Genomic DNA, 25,437 nt, shown 5'->3' with positions numbered 1-25,437 from the left:
CAATATATGTCATTTTTATTTTTATCAAGTCATTATCCAGTCAAGTGCCAGAGCTTGCTTCTGATTAAACCAGAATCTGAGGTCAAAAAAATTTGCTGAACACTAATTATGTTTTAGAGGAGAGGAAATTACCATTGATTGTGATGTTTTTGTGACGAACAGAGAACAAATTGTTCTTTCGCAACAATTCAAATTATATTGTCAGGACTGTGTTGAATGGACCGTGTTACAGTGCATTCAGAACAGCTTTCAGACCGCTTCAGATTTTGTTTTGTTGCAGCCTCGTGCTGAAATTATTAAAAAAGAAATTTTTCCCTACACTCATAATGACATAGCAAAAGCAGGATTTTAGATTTAATAAAAAGGAGAAAGGATGAGAGGAAATTATTCTTCACCTCTACTGGTATCCCTTTGTGGTACATTCAGTTGATTGGACACAATTTAGAAAGATACACATTTGTTTATAATGAGGTTTTTCCATTTAAGAATAATGGCAGCCTCTGAGCAGACCTTGTTTTTGTCGCCTTCCTCAGATGTTTGCCCCGACACATCCCTGGTTTCACATCCTTCCTCCTCGTAGCTCTGATATGCAGCGTCAGAGGCGACAGAGGTGTGAATACTTATGTCAAAGTGATATTTCAGAAGATTTCTTAATACATTTCCAAGCATTTCTTAAAAAAGATGTTGCTGAAGGGGTCTGAATACTTTCTGAATCCACAGTATAGGTTCTGGACTGCAGTTTGTCTTGATTGTCAGTAAAATTAACATGAAGATATATTTTCTATCCCCAGCCAGTGCCATCATCTCTGTGATTTTCCTCAAGGAGACGTTGCGGGCCTCTGACGTTGTTGGTAAGCAAACTCCTCATCACCTGAGGACCTGACCTGTGTCCTCCCAGCTTCCTGCTCTGACTTGATAAGTAACATCTAAAGTTTGGATCATTATCAAACTAACAACACAGACACTGAAACTCTGTGGCCTCGGATCAGGATCGAACATTTAAAATTCAAGAAGTCTGATTTCTGTCTATTGTGCATCTGACACTTGAGGGAAAAGGCACAATCCATTCAACAGACCTATCTCATTATATTGTTTTCTGAAAAGCTATTGTTTGTCAGAACAATTTGTAGAGTCTGCTGCCAAATGGCACGATTGTGATGGTCGCTACAATGATGATAATTACAACTGCTAGACTGGAAATTCATATCAGCATCACACACACACGCACACATCACTGCACATTGTTGGTTTCCGGGTTAAATCATCAGCATTTTCTCCCCGTTTTGTTATTGTCTTGTAATTGCTGAGTGACATTATGAACCACATATTGGAAACATTTAATTGTATGAATGTTTTATTCATGAATCGCTGAGAGTGAGCACTGCCCTGTTTTTGCAAAGACTTGTTTAAACCAGTAAGAGAATTAAGAATCAAATTGACAAAGAAAAGATTAAAACTACACACACTACACCACAGCTTGGCGGCAGCGTTCATTGAAGAGTTTTATATATTTTTCCTGCAGTGCAAAGAAAGTACGAGCTTTTTGTTCAAGGTTAGTTAATAGTGACTGAGGTTGGAATATCTAAAGACTGTGTGTGTATGAACTGACCTGAATGAGGCTTATAAGCAAGTAATGAAATGACTGTAACTTAAATACAGGGGGCGTGTCAGGTAAGGGCATGCTAGTCATAACTGTCAGGCAGTAATTCAATTAAATAGTTTAAAGAAATCAAGTTTAAACTTAAATTTCTTTCTCATGTAATTAATGTGAACTTCTTTATCCTTATTTTAGTCAGACAACTGACAATTCAAATGTCTATTGCAGCTACAGAAGACTATACATTTAGGTTTGGTGTCTATAGGCTACAAGCTCATCACTCCCTGAATAGGATTACAATAAATATTTTAAAGGGAATTTTTTGGCAAATTGGCCCATTGCCATAATCCCTATAGTCTTAGCAGTAGGTTCGTTACCTTTATTGTCGGTGCAAGCTATTTTTAGAACGGCGGAGCAGAGCGGCGAGCTGCTCAGAGCTACGCTACGGAGGCTAATGGGATTTCTTGGTTTCCCTCATCAAACTCATCAAATACACAATCCGAAACACTCTGGTGGACAAGTTGTGACCTGCACATTCACCACGCTATGAGATAATAACAGAACGTTACCAGACAGAGTTGTTTTAGAGGCAAATTCATGCAAAACCGCTGAAACCGGGGGCAATTTTTTTTACCTCTAAAACAACTCTGTCTCATAATATTCTGTTATTATATCATAGCGTGGTGAATGTGCAGGTCACAACTTGTCCACCAGAGCGTTTTGGAGTTGTTGGATTGTGTATTTGATGAGTTTGATGAGGGAAACCAAGAAATCCCATTAGCCTCCGTAGCGTAGCTCTGAGCAGCTCACGGCTCTGCTCCGCCGTTCTAAAAATAGCTTGCACCGACTATTAAAGGTAACGAACCTACTCCTAAAACTATAGGGACTATATGGCAATGGGTCAATTTGCCAAAATGTTGAACTATCCCTTTAACCTTAAAGATGGGGGAAATTTTGCAGCTTCAGTAACACGTCAAATTGTGATGTCTTGTGAGTAAAGCAGTGCAGCTAAAGCAAAATAAAATCATGTTCATCTTACAAAGTAGAAACAGGATGATGGTACATGTTTACCAGCAGTGATAGCTGTCGTATAAAGATATATAAAAAAAAACATTTTACTTTTTCTTTTACAGGTGGAACCCTGGCAATAACAGGAACGTACCTCCTGGTGACGTTTGCCCCCCACACCACCACGCACATCACAGCACATGTGGTCCAGTACTACATCGTCAGCTGGCACTTCCTGCTTTACCTCGTACGTATCATAAACAACTGTGTATAAATAAGTAGGCCTATGTGTAAGCAGCATGTTTGTGTTTTCTTGGACTCTGAATGCATACCTATTTTACTTTTAGCAGCTCACCAACTGCAGCTCCTGTGCTGAGATAGAGGAGTGAAATTATGAATCAGTCAACGAGTTTAAGTACAACTGATGATATAATCAATCATTATTCACAACCATGAAACATCTCTGGTATTTCTAGATGTTGTGGATCAGCTCTGCTCTCTGCCTGTTAAAACTAAGATCGACAATGTTTTCACTCATTATTTAAAAAAAGAAAAAGAAAATCAGCCTCCACCTCATGCTCTGTAAGCGCATTAACACTCACCATGTGCTCTTCTACTCCAATTTTGCCTCAGGCGGGGATGGCATAAACACAGCCGTTACTGCAGCAACCAATCTAGAACAAAGTACAGAGCCGAAACAAAGTGCTTTTGCTTTTCTTTTTTTTAAACTCAAAAACCTACACATCACCTAAAAAAAACAACAAAAATGTAAATGTTAAGCTCTCAAATGTGAAACAGTAGCCTTTGTCAAAAAGCACACACACCAGAGACGTATCTGAAGCAAAGATTTCAGCAGTTAGAAGGTCACATCCTGATGCTTTTCCATCAGCGCCGGCGACTCCCATGACAGCAGCCAGAGTGAGACAGGAAAACCTTTCAGGTTAAACTTCTGTGGGTAGAAAATACAGAGCTGTGTGTGTGTCATTCAAGAAGAAGAAGAAGAGGAGTGGAGCACCTGTGATCCGACAGTAGTAGGCATCTCTAGTCGATACCGCACGATTATCTGCACACACAATCCATCAAACCAAGCCAAGGACGACAGCTAACGCGGTGTAAACAGTTGTGTCATGCATGTTTAGCAGTGTCATCATTATTCAGGGCACAACGTGTGTGTCTCTCATTTATGTATCTGCTGGTCCTATTTCCTGAACGGCTGCACTGCACAAATCACAGCACATCACACCCGGGCGGAGACACACAAAAACACACATCTGTTGCATGAAAATAGAAAAAAAATGACAAAATGTTCAATCAAGATTTTTTAGGGAAATGCAGATGGATGGATAGACAAGCACATGTTTTCAAATGGAGATAGTCGTCGCTGCTGCTGCTGCTGCTGCTGTTGCCTCTGGCTGCCGTTTTGATTGATAGTGTTAAAAAAAAAAGGAAAAATGTGTGTGTGTGGGGGGGGGGGGGGGCATGCTGTTTACCACCTCTGGCAATGCATTGTGAATACTCATCAGCCTGCAGAGAACTATCGCGATCAAGAACAGAGGGGGGATTAACTGTAGATGGTGATTAATCAGAGGAAAGTGAAATATCCATCACTGTCTTCCATATTATTTCCAGAGGTCACACCGTTATCAAACGATTTCATCGGTGGAAGAAGGACTGCAGGGCTATCAAACTGATATTTCATTCATTCACAGTGTGTGTCGGTACAGTGTTAAATGATATACATGAGCATGAATGGCTCAGGTAGCACATTATAGCGACACATTGATGATTGTGCAGAGGTGAGTTTGCCCCCCAATCCTACTCGATCCTACTCTCATCTGTTGGAGCTCAGTGGTGTTATATCAGAGGTCCTTGAACCACCACTGGATGGTACTGGACTGGACTCGCACAAAGGACAAGCCTGGCCTGGGTCCCTCTCATCAAAGACCACCGCCAATCCATTTAATTTCCCCCTGCTGCTGTGATTTGTCTGAATTAAAAGATTGCTGCGCTCTGCCTGCACGCCATGCATGCACCGCAGTGAAAAGTACAAACCGGAGAGCAATTCAGTTTTTTCTGAAAACATGGAGTCTGCGTTGCATTAACGACTTGTCTAACCCCATCTCTCCTTCTCGTCTCTCTCGCTCTCTCTCAACAGTTTATCGAGGTCATCGTCTTCTGCATCCTGCTCTATGTGTACAAGAGGAGGAAGGTGAAGCACATCGTCATTGTGATGTTGCTGGTGGCCCTGCTCGGTACGAAACAAGTGGGAGCTGTCTGTTTGAGGGGCAGAGGCTATGGATTAAACCATTTTAGGTAGTCAGAGGTGGCTTTGTTGCCTGGCTACCATTAAAAAAAAATAAAAAAGCAATGGACCCATGCTCTGTGAAGAGCCGAGCCGAGCTGAGCACGATGCTCACGATGCAAGAAAAATAATTCACCACAACTCACTGAGAGATAATTAACCACCTCCACAAATCAGCACGCAACGCACGAAGCAGTGAAGGAAGTTCTTCATTGCTACTGTACAAGTTGAGCGAGCACTAAACGATGAATTGTGTGATTTATCTATCTGTGTGTGTGTGTGCGTGTGTTTGCTCTTGTGTTTGCTGCAGCCTCGCTCACCGTCATCTCCGTCAAAGCCGTGTCAGGGATGATCACAGAGTCGATAAAAGGCCAGCTGCAGCTCATCTACCCCATCTTCTATGTCATGCTTGTCGTCATGGTCGCCTCCTGCGCCTTCCAGATCAAGTTAGTCAAGGTTTTTTTCTCCCTGTATTTATGTGCACCTTCGTTGTTTTTTTGTCTTCTCTCTCTCCTCCACACTCCACACTTCTCTTAAGTCCCTGGAAATCCCTGGAATCAATGTTTTGGCTTGAACAAACTAAAGAAAAACAATCTATTGGACATGGTGACATTGTACCCTGCAGAACACCTCACAGTCTTATTATTATGATGGATGAATAGGCTGTTTCATAGTTCCTCTGTTACTAAGGTCATTGTGTTTCGCCGCACCTCTTAAATCTTTTTTTTTTCTTTTCTTTTCTTTTCTCCCTCACAGATTTCTCAATCAGGCCATGAAAATGTTTGATGCCACAGAGGTGGTTCCCATCAACTTTGTGTTTTTCACTGCAAGTGCCATCCTCGCAGGTTTGTCGAATCGTAAATCTGTCGCTTCCTGTTGGTTAAAACTTTACTGTGTTTTTCACTTTTAAAGAATAAGACAAGATACATTCTGTATTTTTCTGAAAGGATAAGACAAGAGACAATCTGTATTTCTCTTTTTGTCAATAAATCCCACAGAAAAAGTCCAAAACCAACAACGAATCAAGCCAACTATGTATAATATTAGAACAGAGTTTATGAACAGGCTTTGGGACACATAACATTACAGTACATGTCTACAAGATAAGCACACATCGCATACATATTTGTTTGAGCTAGACACACTTTATATGTCAGTATATGACATTGGTCCAATAGTGAATAGGTTTTAAATGTACATTTTAAATATGTTTTCATTTTTTCATGCAAATATAATTCATATATGGACATTCAAAGTCAAAACACTTAGCTGGTACTCTGTATCTACATACATACTGTATTGTGTATGGAGCCACTGAAAATAGTCCCAAAGCAATGCATGTGAGTCATTCATGAAGAAAAGTATTGATTTATTATATCAGTGAGTTTCACAAGAGTCAGCATGATAGCTGCTCTGTGAAGCCATACTTAGGCACCACATTACTTTTAGTCAGTATACAAACATCCTCATACTGATTATGCAAACTTACTATTTTTTTTAGCAGGTTTAATGTCAATCTTGTACAGCATCTTTGTTTAATGTCTTAAATTAGCACTAAACACAAAGTTGAGTTGAGGAAGGGAATGAATGTGTTTAGTTTTGCAGATATGTAGTTATAAACCAAAGTTGGGCCTGTTGGACAAATGATTATTTTATTGTTGAGAAACTGTGTTTGGACTCAAGTGGTCCCAGAGATCGACTTTGTCATGCTGCTGGCTAAACATGTTTTTAATTGAGTTGATAAAAATGCGGGAATAAACAGAGCCAGTACCCAATTGGTACATTTAATCTCAGCTAACCTCTAGAATTACCTTCAGTCAGGCCAAGTGAAAATGCAAAAATTAAAAATGAATGCACAGAAGAACGTAATTCAATTCAGTTCAGCTATATTGGTATGGTGCCAAGTCACAACATACATTATTTCAAGGCACTTTACACGGTAAATTAAGGAGCGAACAATACTATGCAAAGTTTCCAACTTGAAGTGAAAAATGAATAAAAGTTTAATTGAGTTTCAGATAAGACTTTAGTTCAAAGACATTTCTATTTCCGCTATAATTTATATCAAATTACATCGTGCTTTCCACAAAACTTCCACCATGACGACGAGTATGGAGGTCAATGAGTAATGAGAGATTAACAAACATCGTTTTTTTTGTTTTGGTCTTTTGTCAGCAAAAAGAAAAACTATGTAGAGGTAAAGCAAAGCTCCAAAACTTACTGCAAGAGTTGAAATCAATCCATGACACAACACAGTGCACCATAATACACAGTGAAGTTGGTGATTCACTCGTATATATATATATATATGTGAACCACTTAGGAGTCCTTGTTCAGCACAGTATTTATAGCATGTGTATTCTGCCAGGTCAGGTCTTTATTATCTTGTCAGTAATAGTGTACTTTGTTCAGTCCGGGGAAAAACAAATCAAGGGTTTTTTCAAAGGCAATTCTGTCTTGAAGGGAAAATAATCATAAAAAAACACTTTCTTATTATCTAAAATGATTTACTGACAATGGACCTCACTTTACTAAATCCATTTCCATTCGTTATTCTTAGTGCGAATAAATTGCCCATTCACCTCTGTGGTGACGAGTGACGTCATTTCGAGCTATTTCCAGTGCGTCTTCGGCGGACTGTAATAAAGAGAAATATGTTCCAGCAGGTCAATAAGCATCAACTGTAAACAAGGTCTTCTTCCGCTGTCCGTCAGTCTGTTAGAGCAAAAAGAACAGCAGCTACTGTTACGGAGGAGGTGAAGTTAGGCCACAACTCGTTTTACAAATAGCTGATTAGTATTGAATCTATAGGAATATAACCAAAGGTGGACTTTTCCTCTATAATCAGTTTTGTTCAACATTGAATTAAGTGTTATTCTTTCATCCTAACCCAGTGGTGGTTAAAGCAGCAGACATTGAGGACAGTGAACTACACACACAGTGTTAAAGAGTGTTACTGCTCATCTCTACACCCTCCAGTTAACAACCAAACTCTTTGTGCTCAACAACATTGTAGAAATAAAAAGCGCTCTGGATTTTCAGGGCTGCTTTTTTTTCTTTTTTTTCTTTCACAAATAAACAAAGCACTAGAGATCTGATCTGCATATTTGTGCTATTCTGTGAAATGCATTTTAATGGGCTCTTTTTATTTTATTTTTACAGGCATAGTATTTTACCAGGAGTTTGAAGGCTTGGCTCTACTGAATATTTTTATGTTCCTGTTTGGGTAAGCACTCAAAAACCAGTAACTGCATCTGCATCTGCATCTTATTGATTTGTGAGATATTTAGTGTCAGAAATAGTGTCAATAATTGATCCTCTTTTTTTCCAGTTGTCTCCTGTCCTTCCTGGGAGTTTTTCTGATAGCGAGAAACAGACCAAAGATTAAGCAACAGGATCGCAATTTTATCCCAATGGACAGGATACCTGGTAACTTTCTCTTTTTTTTTTTCAATAAACTATTAATCAGCTTTGCAGGACCAAGTTTTTTGCTGCACGGCTGACCTATTTATAGTGAGTGTACGGTGCAGTGACTAGCCAGCAGTAATAATATAATATAACTCTGCCAAAAGTGACCCTGGATTTATCTGGCCGCTAATGTCTGCAGCCCTGGCAGCAGGGTCCATCTAATGAGCTGTGCTGTCTGTGTTCACAGGGAGAAGAAACACAGTCAAAGTGCAGCCTGAGGCAAAGACTGCGACATACGGATCGCTGGCAGCCAAACTCATGTGCAACAGAGCTGGCCAAACAGACGATTCTTAGGACCAGCTCCATCTGTCGGGACTGTAATTTTTTTTTTTTTTTGAGTCGATTTGTGTATACGTGTATGTGTGTATATTATGTGTGTGAGTGAATGCGTGTGTGCCTCTTCCTGGGTATACTTCAATAATATCTCTATTTGTAGAAATAAATGGTAGGCAGCGCTTCAGACCGGTGCCAGCTGAGCACCAGTATCGGTGGCCATGTTGGTGTTAAAAAAAATGTCCATGCCAGAAATGTGGAGTACCTCTCTCTCCAAAACAGCTCTATTTATTCCTGAGAACTTTCTGTTTTTGTCTTATGTTAACAGTATTTTTCAACAGGGTCGACTGACTGACTCTCTCACTCTAAACGAGATGAAACACCTCAGAATCAAAGGGCAACACCAGACGCCTTATTAGCAGCATCTTTTAATTTAAGAAAAAAAACAAAACGGAGGTCACTGTGACTAAAGCCTCCCAATAAAACATATGTATGATTTTAATCAACTGAATAAAGTGGTCTGTGTTTGTGATCAGCTGTCGACAAACATGGCGTGGGGATAAAAATCTGATATTTGAATAGTCTGAAGATTTCCTGCCATATAACAAAGTAAAGTGCACTACTGCCCTCTAATGGTGGAGGAGGCTCAGAGATGACCAGGCGACACTGTATTTGTTTTGTTAATCTGAGGTGATGTGTGTATATATTACGTTTGAAATGAAGAAGGAGAAAAAAAAGCAGTGCAGTGTTACTTCTATTAAACCTCCTGTCTTGGCTCATCAGTTTAAGTTTCTCCCATTTATCACACGTCTCAGGTTTTAATCGCTCGAGCAGACGTCACTCTGAGATCTGTCTCCAGGAACTTCTGATGTAACAGGTTTTAAAAAGCACTAACGCAGGTCCTTGCTCTCCCATCCTCACCTCGAATAACCCTCAGACTGCATACTCTACTCAACTGCTACCAAACTTTAGTGTTGCCAAGCAACAGAACTCTTATCTACCCACCTACACATTATGGGATGTGTGGAAAACCACTGTCGATGCCAGTGTAACTATAAAAAGAATGAACATTAAAGTGTCAGTTGTTTTCATGCTTTTACTTTTTAAGGGGCCAGATCTTAATGTGTGTTAAAGGTTAAATTAGCACATGTGCTGGATTCAAACAGGTGCAGGTGACAGTAATTACACACATGTATACAAATACTTGTATATTCTGTCGAGTGCAGAAGTTTATTGCCTTGCGTGTGAACAAAACCTTTTCAGTGCTGTGGCATTTCTCAAATTCAAACCCAATAATTTGACTTTTTTAAAAACAAAAAGGCCATGCCATGAACATAAATACTCTCAACTTTATCAGGTCTGGATGTAAAAAGGATGTACAATAATAAAACCATAAATTAATACCTCTTGAAACACAGTTAATGAGGTCAAACTACTCTTAACTGAAACAAAGCTGTGTTACTTAACCGGTCCCTTTATGGAGCAAAAAGTAATACACAAAAAAAGAAAAGAAAAACGACCTCTTGAGAGTGTCTGTTCCCAGGGTAAAATAAACACAACTAAAACAAAGTCTCTTTTCAACACTGACACTTGGTAGCTCGTCGTCAGTCCACATGCGTGCCGTTAAGTCTTCACAGCAGATTATGGCACAAGACATGAAATCTATGATGAAGGCACAGGGATTTCTGCGAGATTACTTAACGAAGCCTCGTGTGATTCATCACCAAAAAAAAAAAAAGAGTTGCATTTATCTTTTCTCCTCTAATGCAGAAATCATTGCTTTTTTTTCTTCTTTCTTGGTAAATCATGTTCTGCAGATGTTTCAATCAGACCTCGATGTTGATTTTAACAAAGCGGTAATGCAGGGAGGTCGGGTTGCGCAACAGCAGCGTTCCTCTGTGCTCCTTCGGCTGGTTCAGGAGGGTGTTGACAAGACCGGAGACACTAACGAAGCCCAGAGCCTCCCCAGCGCCTGCGGACAGGGAGAAGTCACCCTGCGTGACCCAGCCGACAGCCACCCGGGAGCAGTGCGAGGTGACGCTCGGCAGAGGATCCGGCCACAACCCGAAGATGAGATCTGTGGATGAGTCAGAGGTGGATTTGGGGTCTTCTTCCGACGGCGAAGCGTTGAGGTCTGGGAGGTCTGACCCTTTGCCCTCAGGCTTATCGGAGGAGGAGGAGGAGGTAGCTGCTTTCTTGGAACCGCTCTTCTTTCTGCGCTTCATTCTGCTTTTAAAGTGATTTTTGTGTGGCGGCTCTTGGGGGCCGTCGGACGACTTTTTGCTCAGCAGCAGCTTCATGTCCTCTGCGTTCGGCACACACACCGTGGCGTGGAGCTCCGGTTTGCCCTTGGACACCAGCGACAGACGCACCCACACCAGACTCATGCCGTGCTCCGCGAGGAAGGACGTCGCGGCCGAGGAGTCGAGCGGCGGCCCTTCCCCGGCACGACACAGCCTCTGACCTTTAGATGTGGTGGGTCTGCACCAACCGGAGAGCAGCCGCAGAGACTTTCTGCTCCTGCAAAAGCCAAAGAAACAACCGACAATCATTTATGAGAAATGATTAAGAGTCATTTTCTCATTATGCGTCCCGAGGGACATAAAATGTAAAAAGAACGTTCCTGAAATTCCTAATGCAGAAGACAAAAAGGTCCGCCGATGGACAGTGGAAATCAATCCAATTTTTTTCTCATAAAGTCAGTCATTACTCAGAGCTTGTGTGATGGCTTTATGAGAACAGATGCAACTCTTCCCCTCTACTAATCTCTGTGATGTATTGCAGCAATTTAAGGCTGGATGTACTTTGGGGATTCTCATCAGGGACATTATGATGAAAGGGAGGTAGACTGGAGAAGTGCCATGCATCAAGCTTGTCAAACACTGCTGCAACCGAGGTCTCTTAAAAAAAAAAAAAAAAAGAGCAAAGAAGTAAGTGATGAGTGGAGCACAAAGCTGCACAAACACGGCACATTTCTGCTCAGGAGAGCATTAAAAGTCAACTGTTTTAATATTGTTAGAGGTGATTTAGATGTGCAGGATGTTTAGTATCTGGAGGGACCTCGGTGTAAACCTGCAGTGTCAGTTTATTTAAACATTAAGAGGAGGATAGAAAAGGAATAAATCTTCATAGTAAAACAAGAAAAGAAACAAAAGAAAACAAACAAGCGTTCACCTGAGCACAGTGAAGCGACTCAGTGTCTTTGTTACAGCCGTATCTCCGTGTGATGTCACCACCTCCTCCTCCTCCTCCATAACCGTGTCAGCGGCGGTTGTGGTTCGGGTCTGGCTGTCTCGTTTCCTCCTCCTCTCCTCCTCCTCCTCCTCCTTCCCTCCTCTTTCCCTCGTGATAAGCTCCCACTCCTCGGCCAGCTGTTGCCATGGGCAACGGAACGGAGCCAGACAGCCATGTTTAATGTAATTGGTCCTTTTGGCGGGCGGACGCCTACAGGAAGAGGTCAGAAAGGTCAAACCCTTGTCAAATTGTCCGGGGGCAACCGGCGCCACTGCCAAATTTATGCAACCGATCACGACCCGGTTGAACGGTGGGCAGCGGCGGATAAGCAGCACGCAGCGTCATTACCATCTCATCTGCACGGTGGGACAGATCTGCATAATGGAAATTAACCGGGGTCAGAGCTTTGGAGTGCTTCCCCTCTATTGAAACCTCTAATCCACCGACAATCTCACCACTTACTTAGGCTGAAGCCTCATAAATATTATCTTTTCCTCGCAGATGATTATTATACAGTCACATAGTAACAGACTCCGACAGCGCATCTGTCCAACAGAGCTTCATCAGCAGCATTATCATCGTACTTTATGTCTATTTAAGTAAAAACATGTTCCCTTTACAGTTGAAAAGGCTAATTTAAAGTTTGCAAATGGTGAATTAAATAAAAAAATAGACTGTTGAAACGCATCCACCACCACTACAATGGACTTTTATACTCTGGGCAAGTAATTAAGATTCTGTTTTCTATCAGCGGGCTGATGTATTAGTCATGCGCCAGAATAATATTACCAGATAAAACAAAATACTTGGCAGTTCAGTGAATGCAGCTTTTAACATGGTCATGATAGTAATCACCACACACACACACACACACACAACATTTCTATATGCCTGACCTTTTGAACTTGTCCAGGAGCTCGGCCTCCTGCTCCTCCTGGAAGCGAGCGCCTGCAGGGCAGTCTGGGTAATCGTGGGGGAAGTGAGGGGCTCCTTTATTCTGGGAGTGTTTCAGGCTCATGTTCAACCCACCGATGCGGACTTGTCTGTACACCTGGCAAGAGAGGGCGAAACAAGTCAATATTGGATTTTTTTTAAGCAAGTTAACAAATAAAGCAAACCTGAGGGGCTTCAGGTACAGCTAACATTAGTCACAGTGATTGTGTAAACAAAATGGCACCGCTTCAAAAACATGAACAAGGCATCCAAGTAATGAAAGCAGCTTTCCATATGGACCTCAAAACTCCACAAAGTGAATTAGAAACATACACAATTTTTGGTTTTAATAAAATCCACGCTATTCATATCTCCATTTGATTGGTTTCAACATTTGGAAAACATGTGCTGGACAATATATCAAGCACAAACTTTTAAGGACATGAACTTTAAACACTCCCCCTAAAATGATTACTGATGCAACTATTCATTGATGTTTTATTATTATAGTTTTGGGAGGTTTCAAATTCAGTGTGCAGACAATAAACCAATTTGGCCTCATTACTACCTCATATTGTAATGCCCAATATAATAACTTTAATATCTAGTATTAGAGTATGTGAAAAGGTCCAAATCCAACACTAAATTAAAAACCAATATATGCAGAGGAAAAAAAAGTCTGCAGCAAGGTTATTTTAGTTTTAACATTTTCATTACGTAGTTTTTATTTTTATTTAGTTTTTCACTTTGACTTTTATTTAGTTTTAGTTAGTTCAACAAGTGATTAAGCAGTTTTCGTTTAGTTTTTATTTCTGAGGAATTTGTGGGATTCTTCCCTTTTAGTTGCATCCAAATGTTCCCATCAGTCCTTATCACGTTACATTCACTCTTATCTACCTGTGGGTCGTACTTAAAGTCGTCCCATACTGAGCTGTGGCGTTTTCTTCATGCAGCTTTAGCCATCTCTAAGAAAACTACAACTAAGCTGATGTTATCTGCTAAAGTTAATTCAGTTTCGTTTGAGTTAGTTTTGCATTGTTTATTGTAGTTTTTATTTAGTTCTCGTTTTTGTATAAAAATTAATTAGCATTTTTATTTCAGTTTACTACATTTTTTTCACTGCTAGTTTTAGTTAAAGGAAATGCTGGGCGAGCCGACCAGCGTTTCCTTACTTTCAGTTTTGCTGCGAGTCATTAGAATAACGCCACCGAATCGCCGTTTATGGTCGGAACTACGACGGTATCTGATCGTCTTTGAACCTCTGACTTTAAAGGTGTACAGAAAAGAAAATTGAATTTAAGCCCACTCTGGGTCATAAAATTAGTGTAATAACTCATCTATCAGACGTTGTAGGCCAAACTTTGTGCAAAATTCTATTTTTGAGTAAATCCGGGCTGAAAGTGTGTATTTTTTTTTCCGCATTGGATAACGCAGGCGCACGGATTATACGTCAGCCTGTACACGATTCACCAGCCACTGATATTGGATCCGTCATCCGTCATTCAAACGTCTGAGACACGCACACACACACAGAGCTCGGGCTCGCCCCAAGCTTTGAATATCCCGCCCGCTCGATAACGACCAATCAAATTCGTTTTCCTTACTCGGGTAAACTCGTGATGAATGAAAACATGAGTCTGCCTTGTGCCGCTCAAAGAAATTCACGGTGCGCGGCGCGGAGGCTCATAAATGTAGTGTGAAAACGCTTCGCTTTTCCAAAACTCCTCGTTGTCCCTTTAACTATAATAACCCTGCTCTGCAGAAACAAAGAGATGAATACGGTGAAATGAAAACAGCGCCTACCAGTGGGATCCAGAAGGCCATGCCCCAGCCTTTAGGAAGCAGCAGGTCCCATCCAGCGCCCCAGGAGCTCATCTCATGTCCCACCTGCTTCCCCGGCTGGTGGACCAGCAGGATGGGGACTCGGCCCTGCGGGGGGGTGGGGCTCAGCCTGGAGCCCGGCACCAGCACCTCGCTCCTCATACGGTTCAGCTCCTGTGGCCACACACACACACACGTCTCATGCACGTCAATATGCAAAATCATCTGAAACTTACCCCACTTTTACCAATAGGGCGATTTTAATCCATAATTACATTATATTTTACCTCTAACTGCTCCTGCTTTTAACTACACTTATGTATTCAAGTTATGCTTATGTATGTTTGTTATGCCTGAATATTTATGTATTCTCAATTGTTTTGTCTTCTGTCTTTATACTGTATGTTCTGTGTTTCATCTTGGCTATATTGTAAATGAGGTTGCTCCTCAATATATCTCCGAGTTTAAATAAAGGTTATGAATGAATGAATAACGATTACCGAGAATGTGTGTGTGTGTGACATTTCAAAGAGGCGGAGACAGAAAACTACCTGCTCTGATATCTTGTTGTCAGTGACGTTGTCCCGTACAGACGTATCCCACAGGAAGCTCTGACAGCAGCGCTCCGGTACTCCTCGCAGCATCAGCTCCTTCCTCTTCTCCTCGTCCTCCTCTGAAGTGACAGACAATACAGACATGTGGTACGCTCCTGTATCACCCACATCTGTGACATCTGGAGCTCAAAACGTCTGATTCATGAGCTAAATCCTAAGTGAGCAATATATAGTTTTGTGCATCCTCTAAATACGATAATAAGGATTATTTATATATTATAGATTTGAAATTAAACTGATAAGTTAGTGACCTCCATCTTGGAACAACCCTCCAAGAACTGCATTTGGAGTTTTATTTGCAAACTCTACCAGCTACTAAGCCTGAAAAGCCACCGAGGCTGAGATTATAAAGTTATTAAGCCGTCGTGTACGTCATCCAGTGAGCAGATCTGTTGAATTTGAACAGTGAATCTCTGATGAAACTAGTGACACCTTCTGTCATTCTGCTTCTCATCAGCAGGAGAAAAAACAACAACAGAGGATGAGACGGATCCTTTGTTTAAAACAGGATCCAGTGATTAAATGTCACTGTGACATGACTTGAAGAATAATCTTGGTTATTTTAAGCCGAGACTTTATTATCCTTGTTATGGCTGGAGATGCCGATTAAGGTCCTGTTGGATACTACCGGGTCTTTCATGAGGAAGCGATTAAATCCTGTTCCTCTTCCCTACACCCTTATTACAACATGAAAACTAACAGCTGGCAGAGTAAACAAAGGTGTGTGTGAACACTGAACAGTGACACGTGGCGTCACACAATTCTGCCTCTGGTATTATCACTGAAATGTTATTATCCTTTAAATGTTGGTTTGATTCAATTTTATTTCGCCCAATTTAATTGTGAACTACAAATGTGCAAAATGTGGAAAAATTAGGAAAAAATAAAAAGGCATTGGTTGAAATCAACCCTCGTTGCCAGTGAATCAGCCGCTGTTGGCCGCTAAAGGATGTGTTTGGAGTAAACGGTCCTGCCAGGAGTCGAACCTGGAACATCTGCATGGACAGGCAGAGGCCCCCAGGAGCACAGGACCAAACGTATACTCACTCACACAACCTCAGGACCGGACACAACAACAGACTGATGCTGCAACTCTGCCTGCAACATGATGTATGAATGGAAAAAAGGAATATTACGTCCAATCTGCACACTGGATGACATACAAGTCTGCATTAGGAACATTGTTTTGGTTTCCATGCCCCCTGTAATCGTCTGTATCGTATGTTAATAACCTGCCCACTCCTCTGTCTGTGCAAATAGGTCAGATTTTACCTCGTGTTTGCTTTACACAGGGCAAAGCTTTAACCTTCCTTGTTGGTAAAGTCAGCCTGGGGTCATCTACAGTCAGACCCAGCACCGTGCCCGCAGGCAGCTCTCCAGATGAATAGACGTCTAGGGTGAAATAAAGCATACACTGTTAGATAAATATGTGTGTTAAATTTTAAATGTATATTTTAGAAATATGAATTAACCTTTCAGGATGTGAAAAATATCAGCTTGTTGTTGATGTAGTTCCATCTTGCTCTCGTCCTTGCAGTGCTCCGGCCACCAGAAGGAGGACGTCTGGGATTGTTTCATTTTCTTAAAAAAAGAGAAGAAATAAATGCACAGTTAGTGTTAAATGCAAGCACACCTCAGAGGCTCTTCGTTTCTTTTAAAAGGATAGTTTTGGCAAGGAGTACAGTAGGTTCGTTACCTTTAATTGTCGGTGCATGCTATTTTTAGAACGGCGGAGCAGAGCCGTGAGCTGCTCAGAGCTACGCTACGGAGGCTAATGGGATTTCTCATCAAACTCATCAAATACACAATCCAACAACTCCAAAACGCCCTGGTGGACAAGTTGTGACCTGCACATTCACCACGCTATAATAAAACAGAACGTTACCAGTTGTTTTAGAGGTAAATTCATGCAAAACAGCTGATGCGCGTTCCCGTCTGGAGCAGTTTTTCGGCGAGTAGTCTCTGCATTTGCCTTGAAAACAACTCTGTCTGGTAACGTTCTGTTATTATCTCATAGTGTGGTGAATGTGCAGGTCACAACTTGTCCACCAGAGCGTTTTGGAGTTGTTGGATTGTGTATTTGATGAGTTTGATGAGGGAAACCAAGAAATCCCATTAGCCTCCGTAGCGTAGCTCTGAGCAGCTCGCGGCTCTGCTCCGCCGTTCTAAAAACAGCTTGCACCGACAATTAAAGGTAACGAACCTACTCCTAAAACTATAGAGATTATGGCAATGGACCAATTTGCCAAAATGATGAACTATCCCTTTACTGCTGATTAAAACACGATGAACCTTACATCACAGTCTGTGGCAGCTTCTAAAGTGTGAGCCAGAACAGTGTGGGACTGTGGTCCAATCAGGCGGTAGCGTACGATCTCCATGGTGAGGTCACTGCAACAGATTAACATGAGAAATACAAACATTAAAAAAATATCTAACAATCACACTACTTAATTTAATTGAGCCTGTGAATTACACTAACTTTATAACTATTCCAGTGGAGCTGGACCTCCATGTCACCGGGTCGGTTGGAGATCTGGTGCCGTCTCCCAGGATCTTCTTGGCAGGAGGGACACTGGGATCCTTCAACTTACGCTTTCTCTTGTTCCCGGGGGTCTCTGTGGCTTCGGGGGTCTTCTCAGGTGTAAGTTCTGGTTTTTGGGTGGGGGCAACCTCAGCAGGTGTAACCACAGGCACAACTGGAGGAACTACAGCCTCACGGCACTGGCACACACTTTGTAATTCAGGCAGAAGCTCCTGGAGGGAAGAGACGGTATCAGGATTTAAGTTTTCTGCTTTATCTCTCCATTTATTTCTCTATTGACTCATAATAGAATTTTTTTTTTGTCAGAATACTAAATGTTCATGTTTTTAATTTCAATTATATAAAGCCAACAAAAACAACATGTCACACCTCTTTAATAGTGGGATGAGCCCAAATCCACAGTTGTCTGTGAGTAGAGTCCTGCGTACGGGGTCTCCACAGGAAGGTGACAGGGCCCAGGGGCTGTGTGGGGTATCGTCCCGCTCTGTAAACCACCACACTGCCCTGTCTTCGCCCTGATAGACTCAGAGCTGCAGCAAAGGTGGGACCTGCACACACACACACACACACACACCAATGTTATTATATTACTAGTCTGTACGCATGTGCATTCATCCGACTCCACAACTCTTCAGCTGATAATGCATCGCACACAGTTATGATCAGTTATACAAGCCACTTGTCACTATAGTGGCCTTTCTGAGTGCACTTTCTGCTAATTTATTCCTCTTTAATTAATCAATGTGTAACTTATATGCACAGTGTACGTACATGTCAGCCTCAAGGTCGTTGCTGTATTGTTTTAATGTGTTTTTTAATGTGATGTTTGTATCTATCTATCTTGTGTGACTAAGTAAAGATCTACAAGCTTGAACAGCAATTCTGAAAGTTAAAAATGCAACATACTATCCAGATACTAGAAAACAATGAAGTCAAAATGAAAACTGTGTATTTGTTGTTATAGTTACCAGCTTCTTTGCTCGTCAGTTGGGACAAAGCAGCCAGCAGCCTGTCTTCCTCTCCCTGTAGCTCTACACAACAATAGTATGAAAGATCCTGAAGAGACAAAAGTTAATTAATTAAAGTTGATTTTTTACTGGTTTTCAAACACAAACCTCCTAAACAATAAAACGCGTTCATGTGTCACCTGCAGCAAACAGTGGGTGCTCATGGCTCTGTAGCAGGGCCGGTAACATTTGTATGTCGGCCGGTCCCCGAGGCAGTAGCCCCACTTTTTCACCATGTGGAAGCGCTTGGCGTGCCAAATGTGCGTCTCCAACCATTTGTTCTTCCTCTGGCGGCGGTTGAACTCCAGCAGCAGGTTGCCGTGGCGCCGCCGGGCCTTGCGGCTCTTGCTCTTCGCCTGTTCCTTCTTCTTCGTGCCGGCCTTGTGGCTCTTCTTCTTCTACGGGGGAAGAGGAGAGGAGAGGAGCGGAAATGTCAAAGATGAAGAGTTAGTATCACTATGCGTTAGGTGTGATATTATTAAGATGCTAAATGTAAAACGTGGATTGAGCGTTACCAGCCGGTCGGCCATTTCTCTCAGTGAGCGAGGCAGCCGCTTGGTGTTGTGGCTCATCGCCCGTCTCCTCATGTGTTTGGGCAGAGATTTTAACAACATGCAGCTGCCCATTATCTCAGAGGAGGCTTTCACCATGGCCTGCACCTCTGCTGCCCTGGCTCTGGCAAAACCACCAGCTGGGCGGAGAAGGGTGGAGAGAGAGAGAGTCGATCAATCTTCATCTGACGCAGACATTAAATGCACTGCCCGTCCAAAAAAAACAAAGTCAGACACTATAATATTTCATTGGACCGCCTTTAGCTTTGATTACAGCACACATTTGCTGTGGCATCGTTTCAATAAGCTTCTGCAATGTCACTCACAACATTTATTTCCATCCAGAGTTGCATTCATTTTTCAAAGATTCTCAATTGGGTTAGGGTCTGGACTCTGTGGTCACATTGGACCCCATTTCTTCCTTCAAGATGATGGTTCTCCATTTTCATTCTAGTTTTTAATAATGCGTTGGACAGTTCTTAACCCAATTTTAGTCTCAGAAATCTCCTTAGATGTTTTATTTGCTTGATGCCAATAATTTGACCCTTCTGAAACGGATTAACATCTTTTCCACGACCACAGGATGTGTCTTCTGACATGGTTGTTTAAGAAATGAGACTGCATCAGTTAGGGTTAAATAAGTTGTTGCCAACTGAAACATAATCATCCATGCAGTATTTATCCAATGGGAGGCTCTTACCTATTAGCTTAGTTAAATCCACAGTGGTGACTGTTCTTTTGGACGGGCACTGGGGCAGCGTATATATTTTTGCATCTTCAGTAGAATTAAACTTCACATTTATTTGAAATAAAAAGACAAATTAACAAAACTGCTCAAGGGGGAAACCAACGTCTTTACCAGTTATGTACTTGGGCAACTCCTTGGAGTAGCTCTGTCCATCTTTCTGGTGCCCACGGACCCATCCACTGTTATGGTGAGAGCTCTTTGGCCTCTGTGTCGATCGATGGACGCCAGACGGACCATCGCCAACATTTCCACCTTTGTCAAAGAATTATTGTGTTATATGAAATCAGAATATGTGTAAACACTGGATTATGGGTATGACAGACAACTGAAAAACAAACACGGCTCAAATCACTTGGATAGATTATTTCTATGGTGATTATTTTGTGGCAAACAGATTTTAAATAAAATGTTCAGTAGTTCTCGAAAATATTTATTCTTATGTTCGCAGTCATTTTGCCCTTTTACATTCCTCCTCCTGACATTATGACAGTCCTGGATAGCTGCATTCCCACTGTTGATTCTTTCCCTGAGTCAATCTGACCCTGGCTGTTGTTATTCCTTGTAGATAAACTCCTGCTTTCCCTGCAATAATGAGGTTTGGATAAGATGAAGGGCAGTAGTGATGGAGCTGACATGGACTCTGTGTCCTCAGATAGATAATATTCAATCACAGACCCATGTAAAAATCAGTGATAAAGAGGAGAAGGGATCATAGTAGAGGATGCGATGTAGTGATGAAGGCAGATACAGGTTAAAAACAAAATCAGGAGCCAGACACAATGATATGACACAAAATAAACCCAGAGAGGACAGATCAGATGAAGCTACCTGCTCCGTTTTGGGTGCTGCTGCTACCGCCGCTGCTGCTGCTGCTCTGGGCCGGAGGATACTGCACATTTGAGGGCTGGTTCTTCAACTTGATCTCCCTCCTCTTCTCTTTAGCGGAAGACATTTTCTATAATAAAAACAACACGATTAAAAAAAGACGCAGTTTCACCGACTTGTCACTCTGCCCACTGCTAACGCCAGGCAGCTAACTAACTTAGCCACGTTTGTCACTCCACGTAAACTTTAAGATCTTGCTAAATTAAGGACAGCGCACATAAAAAGAAGTATTACATTTAAATGCACAATATTTACACTGTGTATGTTTACCTTTACATTTCCTGAGCATCAGCCTTTGGTCCAACTCTGATGAGTCTCACCTCTTCACTTCGCCACCATGTGAGATTCACGCACGCTAGTTGACGCATGTTTGCTTCCGGGTGGTGGTGACGGGATTTGTAGTTTAAAGGCGCAACAACAAATATATATACTGGTATTAATACAATTCCTGTTCATATTACAGTTATTTTCTGTTTTATATTTGTATTATAGTATTAAAAATAGTTTGAGTATTGCAATATATCTGTTCATCGTCACTATGACTAAAATTAAAAACAAAATGCGCCGCTAAACTGCGATTTACGGTAAAGCAGCACGGACGTTCCCACGTCCCTCGGTGCCTCTTTCTCTTCTCCGTTAAGACACTTGCACAGTTAGATCCTCTGTTTCAGTCGCTTGGTTTGTTACATTCTCAGTAAAAATGGCCTCATTGATCAGGAAGATTGTCAACACAACAAAAGCTCCTGCTGCCATCGGACCGTACAGGTGAGAGCAGCTCTGAATCAGATTTATAAAGTTAAAGTTGCAGCTGGTTGCACTGTAGCTGGTTGTGGCTGGAGGTGGAGCAGTGGTCACTCAGATGTGCTTTAAGGGTCAAAGTACAGTTTTCTTTTTTGGATTGCACTCTAAACTTTGTAAACTATTGAAAGGATAAACTATTAATATTAACAGCAGACTGTGCTCATTGCTTTCTTAGTGCAGTAGTTTGTACTCCTTATGGCAATGCACTACTCTCTGAGGCATATTGCACTTTAATGATTTTACTGTATGTTTTTGTACTTTCCTGCTGCTCTTCTCTTGTACTGTTTTTTGTCTTGTTGTGAAGCAGCACTGCTCTCTGTCCGAGAGAAATTTCTCCCACGGGAGACTAATAAATGATTTTGACTTTTGACTTTGACTTTGCATTATACATTTTGGTTAAGGTGCAGAGCTTCTGTGTGAACACTGATTTACAGTATGTGAGATAAATACTGGGAGTTGATAAAACAGAGAAACAAATGCACGAATAGTCTCTTAAAATGTTTACAATACAACGTTAAATACAGATTATTTTTTCCTTCCTGTTCCTGCTGGTGTGTATATGATTCCTGTAATATCAATGACCTCATTACAGTATTTAAATCCAGCCTTTAGTCTAATGAGCTAATTCTTTGCTCCTGTTTTTTGTCCACAGCCAAGCAGTGGTGGTGGATCGGACAATGTACATCTCAGGACAGCTGGGGATGGACCCTGCCAGTGGACAGTTGGTTGAGGGTGGCGTCCAGGCTCAGACAAAACAGGTGAACTTGACTCTCACACAATCAACCAGGCGCATCACAAAATGTTTAGTGTGTTGTCAGATGTTTATAGTCCTTTTGATGCTATTTTTGATATTTCATCTCTCCAGGCTCTTGTAAATATGGGTGAAATCCTCAAAGCTGCTGGATGTGGCTATGAGAACGGTGAGAATGGAAAAAGAAAAACTAAACTTTACTTTTTGAGAAGTTTTGTATTTTGAGAAGATCTCACAGTAGATCATTTGACATCTTCTACTCCACGATTGTTTCCTGCAGTTGTCAAAACTACAGTGCTGCTGGCTGACATGAACGACTTCACTAATGTCAATGACATTTACAAGCAGTGTAAGTATGAGTGTTTTTTGTTTGTTTGTTTTTTTCAATATTTGACCATGACTCTCTCTGTAACTCATAATAACATGTGACTCCACAAGCAAAAGTAGATGACTTAAGTTGTGTAGTCTAGTTTTTGCCACTGGGTGTCAGCATAATCTATTCATCATCAATGTACAGTACAGACTCTCCTGCTGCTGGTCATTGCTTTCATACATGCACCTACTGGCCTTATTAATATCCTGAGTGGGAATGTGCCCAGGATCAGGATTTATCTTGAATTTACCTTGAAAACAACTCCCATCTTGTAACGTTTTGTTATTATCTCATATTGTGGTGAACGTGCAGGTCACAACTTGTCCACAAAAGCGTTTTGGAGTTGTTGGATTGTGTATTTGATGAGTTTGATGAGGGAAACCAAGGAATCCCATTAGCCTCCGTAGCTCTGAGCAGCTTGCGGCTCTGCTCCGCCGTTCTAAAAATAGCTTGCACCAACAATTAAAGGTTACGAACATACTCCTAAAACTATAGGGATTATGGCAATGGGCCAGTTTGCCAAAATGTTGAACTATCCCTTTAAGATTTTTTGTGTTTTTCTGTCTTATCTTTGATTTTAAACATAACACCTTGAACACACACACACGGGTGTTTTCACTTGTTCCTCTCAGATCGAGTTTTGCTCGAATCGCATAAAAACGACCACTAACTGGTTTGCAATGCAGACCATAATCTAACTCCACTTGTTTGGCCTTGGAGCCAACGCACATGACCTGAATCCTGTAGAGGAAGAGGAGAAACACCCAGCGACACAGACGAGCCTCAGCAGCCCAGGCTTCGATATGGCCTCAGCAGTGCCACAGGCTGCTTACATACTTTTCAGAATTTGAACATTTCCATATTGTAGATCATTTTTGAGATGATGGATTGAGCTGTAATAATTGAAATCTAAACAAAAAAACTTGGCATATTGTAATGACAGCACACATGATGATGATGATGTGGCTTGACAGGGGAAACACAGGTGAAACCAATCAGACTAATGGCTGCCTGAGCCCTTTAATTAGTTGTTTGTTACACCCATGCACGTTTTTCTGCCTGTGTGAACGTCACATTAATATGTTGCAGATTCTAACTTCCACCCAGAGGCCTCTTGTTTCTCTCCCTGTCAATATGTTTACATGTTTCTACCCTAACATCATGATATCTCGTGTTGTTGCTGCTCTCTCTCTCTCTCTAGTCTTCAGCACCAACTACCCGGCCAGAGCTGCCTACCAGGTTGCTGCTCTTCCCAGAGTATGTACAGTTTCTTTTTTTCCCTCTTTTTTTCAAGGACTGATGCTGCTCTTTTCCTATTGAATCTTTTGGTGTATTTATACAAACTGTAACCTGTGTCCTCTCTCTCGCTCGTGCAATAACACCAGTATGTGCAATAGGGAAGAGTGCAATTCACTATGCACTTTAAGAGCATATGAAATGAGGCCACATGCAGCACTGAGCCCTTTAACTAGGACTAGGTAGCACTTTAGCATCTTGCACTTTAACATTGTACTAATTCCTTAACAAAAGTGGAAGATGTCTGGCCTGTATTCAGTTATTTTATTGCCTTATTTTTTTGCCTTTTCTTTTTATGAACACCAACCTGCCAGTGGGACTGGAGAAGGAAATTAGCCTTGGTTACAGTCTCAAGCATATTTACATAGAAATGTTCATTATGTACGATTTAAAAAAACAAAACAAATGTCAAATCTCTCTGCTTGTCTTTGCAGGGTGGACTGGTTGAGATTGAAGCAGTTGCTGTCTTGGGCCCTCTGACCAACGCTTCCTAACAATATAGTTTATAAAGAAAAACTGGAATCGCTGAAAAGTCTCCAAGCCTTCTTTTGTAGACCAATTGAAGAGCTGATTAAACATGGTACTAAATATTTTTATTATAGATTATTATAGGGCTCTATTGCTGTCACAAACATGTCGAGGATCACTTTCTCAGAGCACTTTCTCCCGTTTCATCGTCATTGATGAGACAACGCTGCATCTTTAATCCTCTTTGCTCATATTTCACTCACAATAGCTGAAAAGTAACTAAACTCTGTTTGCTGTATAGGATTACTGTTGTCACGAGCCATAACCCATGACACTGTATCTTCTCTCATTATTCCACATGACGATCAAATCTAACTCAATAATAAATGTTTTTAAATTGACTGTAATGGTGATTTGTGTCCCTCGTCTCAATGAAACCACAACTTGATCGTCACTGTGAATTCTCTGTGATATATATTATCGATTTTCATCAGTTTATGATGGGGATCTGTTAGCATTTATTGATGCCTCGGGGTTTTTAACAGGATGGGAAATTTTATACATGAACACATTATTGGGGGGTTGTGTCCTGGAACATGGTTTAATATAGATTATGAAAGGCCTTCTCTACCCATTGTTCTTGTCCTGTTTTACGTCACTGGAGTTCATTGTAGACATTATCTAATTCATTTTGAATAGAAGAGAGGCTGAGGCAGCTTGTACAGTACGCAAACTAATAATTCAATTTAAATGACGCGTGGT

General features: G+C 41.4%; 3 protein-coding genes across 3 annotated transcripts in view; 2 read left to right on the top strand and 1 right to left on the bottom strand.

Annotated features, from left to right (window-relative positions):
- The window catches only part of nipal2 (NIPA like domain containing 2), a gene marked incomplete at its 3' end in the record, with an annotated part of 29,395 nt that extends 20,726 nt beyond the window's left edge, over positions 1-8,669 (top strand). The window contains exons 4-11 of the mRNA XM_083989025.1: positions 792-851; positions 2,731-2,852; positions 4,761-4,857; positions 5,218-5,353; positions 5,664-5,752; positions 8,070-8,133; positions 8,239-8,336; positions 8,563-8,669. Coding sequence (XP_083845151.1) covers positions 792-851; positions 2,731-2,852; positions 4,761-4,857; positions 5,218-5,353; positions 5,664-5,752; positions 8,070-8,133; positions 8,239-8,336; positions 8,563-8,669 — 773 coding nt within the window. The remainder of the gene's footprint in view (positions 1-791; positions 852-2,730; positions 2,853-4,760; positions 4,858-5,217; positions 5,354-5,663; positions 5,753-8,069; positions 8,134-8,238; positions 8,337-8,562) is intronic.
- A 1,180-nt stretch (positions 8,670-9,849) lies between these two features.
- Positions 9,850-21,345, bottom strand: pop1 (POP1 homolog, ribonuclease P/MRP subunit). The gene is made up of 16 exons (XM_083989576.1): positions 21,257-21,345; positions 20,930-21,056; positions 20,213-20,353; positions 19,318-19,493; positions 18,943-19,200; positions 18,764-18,851; positions 18,165-18,343; positions 17,733-18,007; positions 17,548-17,641; positions 16,723-16,831; positions 16,523-16,642; positions 15,188-15,309; positions 14,619-14,810; positions 12,779-12,933; positions 11,823-12,092; positions 9,850-11,168 (listed from the first exon to the last, which is right to left on the bottom strand). Exons 2-16 carry the CDS (start codon positions 21,051-21,053, stop codon positions 10,475-10,477), a joined length of 2,997 nt encoding a protein of 998 aa, XP_083845702.1. The 5' UTR covers positions 21,054-21,056; positions 21,257-21,345; the 3' UTR covers positions 9,850-10,474.
- A 267-nt stretch (positions 21,346-21,612) lies between these two features.
- LOC310998749 (2-iminobutanoate/2-iminopropanoate deaminase-like) lies at positions 21,613-25,076 on the top strand. The gene is made up of 6 exons (XM_083988933.1): positions 21,613-21,751; positions 22,440-22,545; positions 22,653-22,707; positions 22,819-22,887; positions 24,113-24,168; positions 24,642-25,076. Exons 1-6 carry the CDS (start codon positions 21,687-21,689, stop codon positions 24,699-24,701), a joined length of 411 nt encoding a protein of 136 aa, XP_083845059.1. The 5' UTR covers positions 21,613-21,686; the 3' UTR covers positions 24,702-25,076.
- Positions 25,077-25,437: the final 361 nt, after the last annotated feature.

Source organism: Trachurus trachurus (genome assembly GCF_905171665.1).
Source record: "Trachurus trachurus genome assembly, chromosome: 16".
NCBI lineage: Eukaryota > Metazoa > Chordata > Actinopteri > Carangiformes > Carangidae > Trachurus > Trachurus trachurus.
Note: the sequence above shows the minus strand (reverse complement) of the source record. Positions and strands in the feature narration are given on the sequence as shown.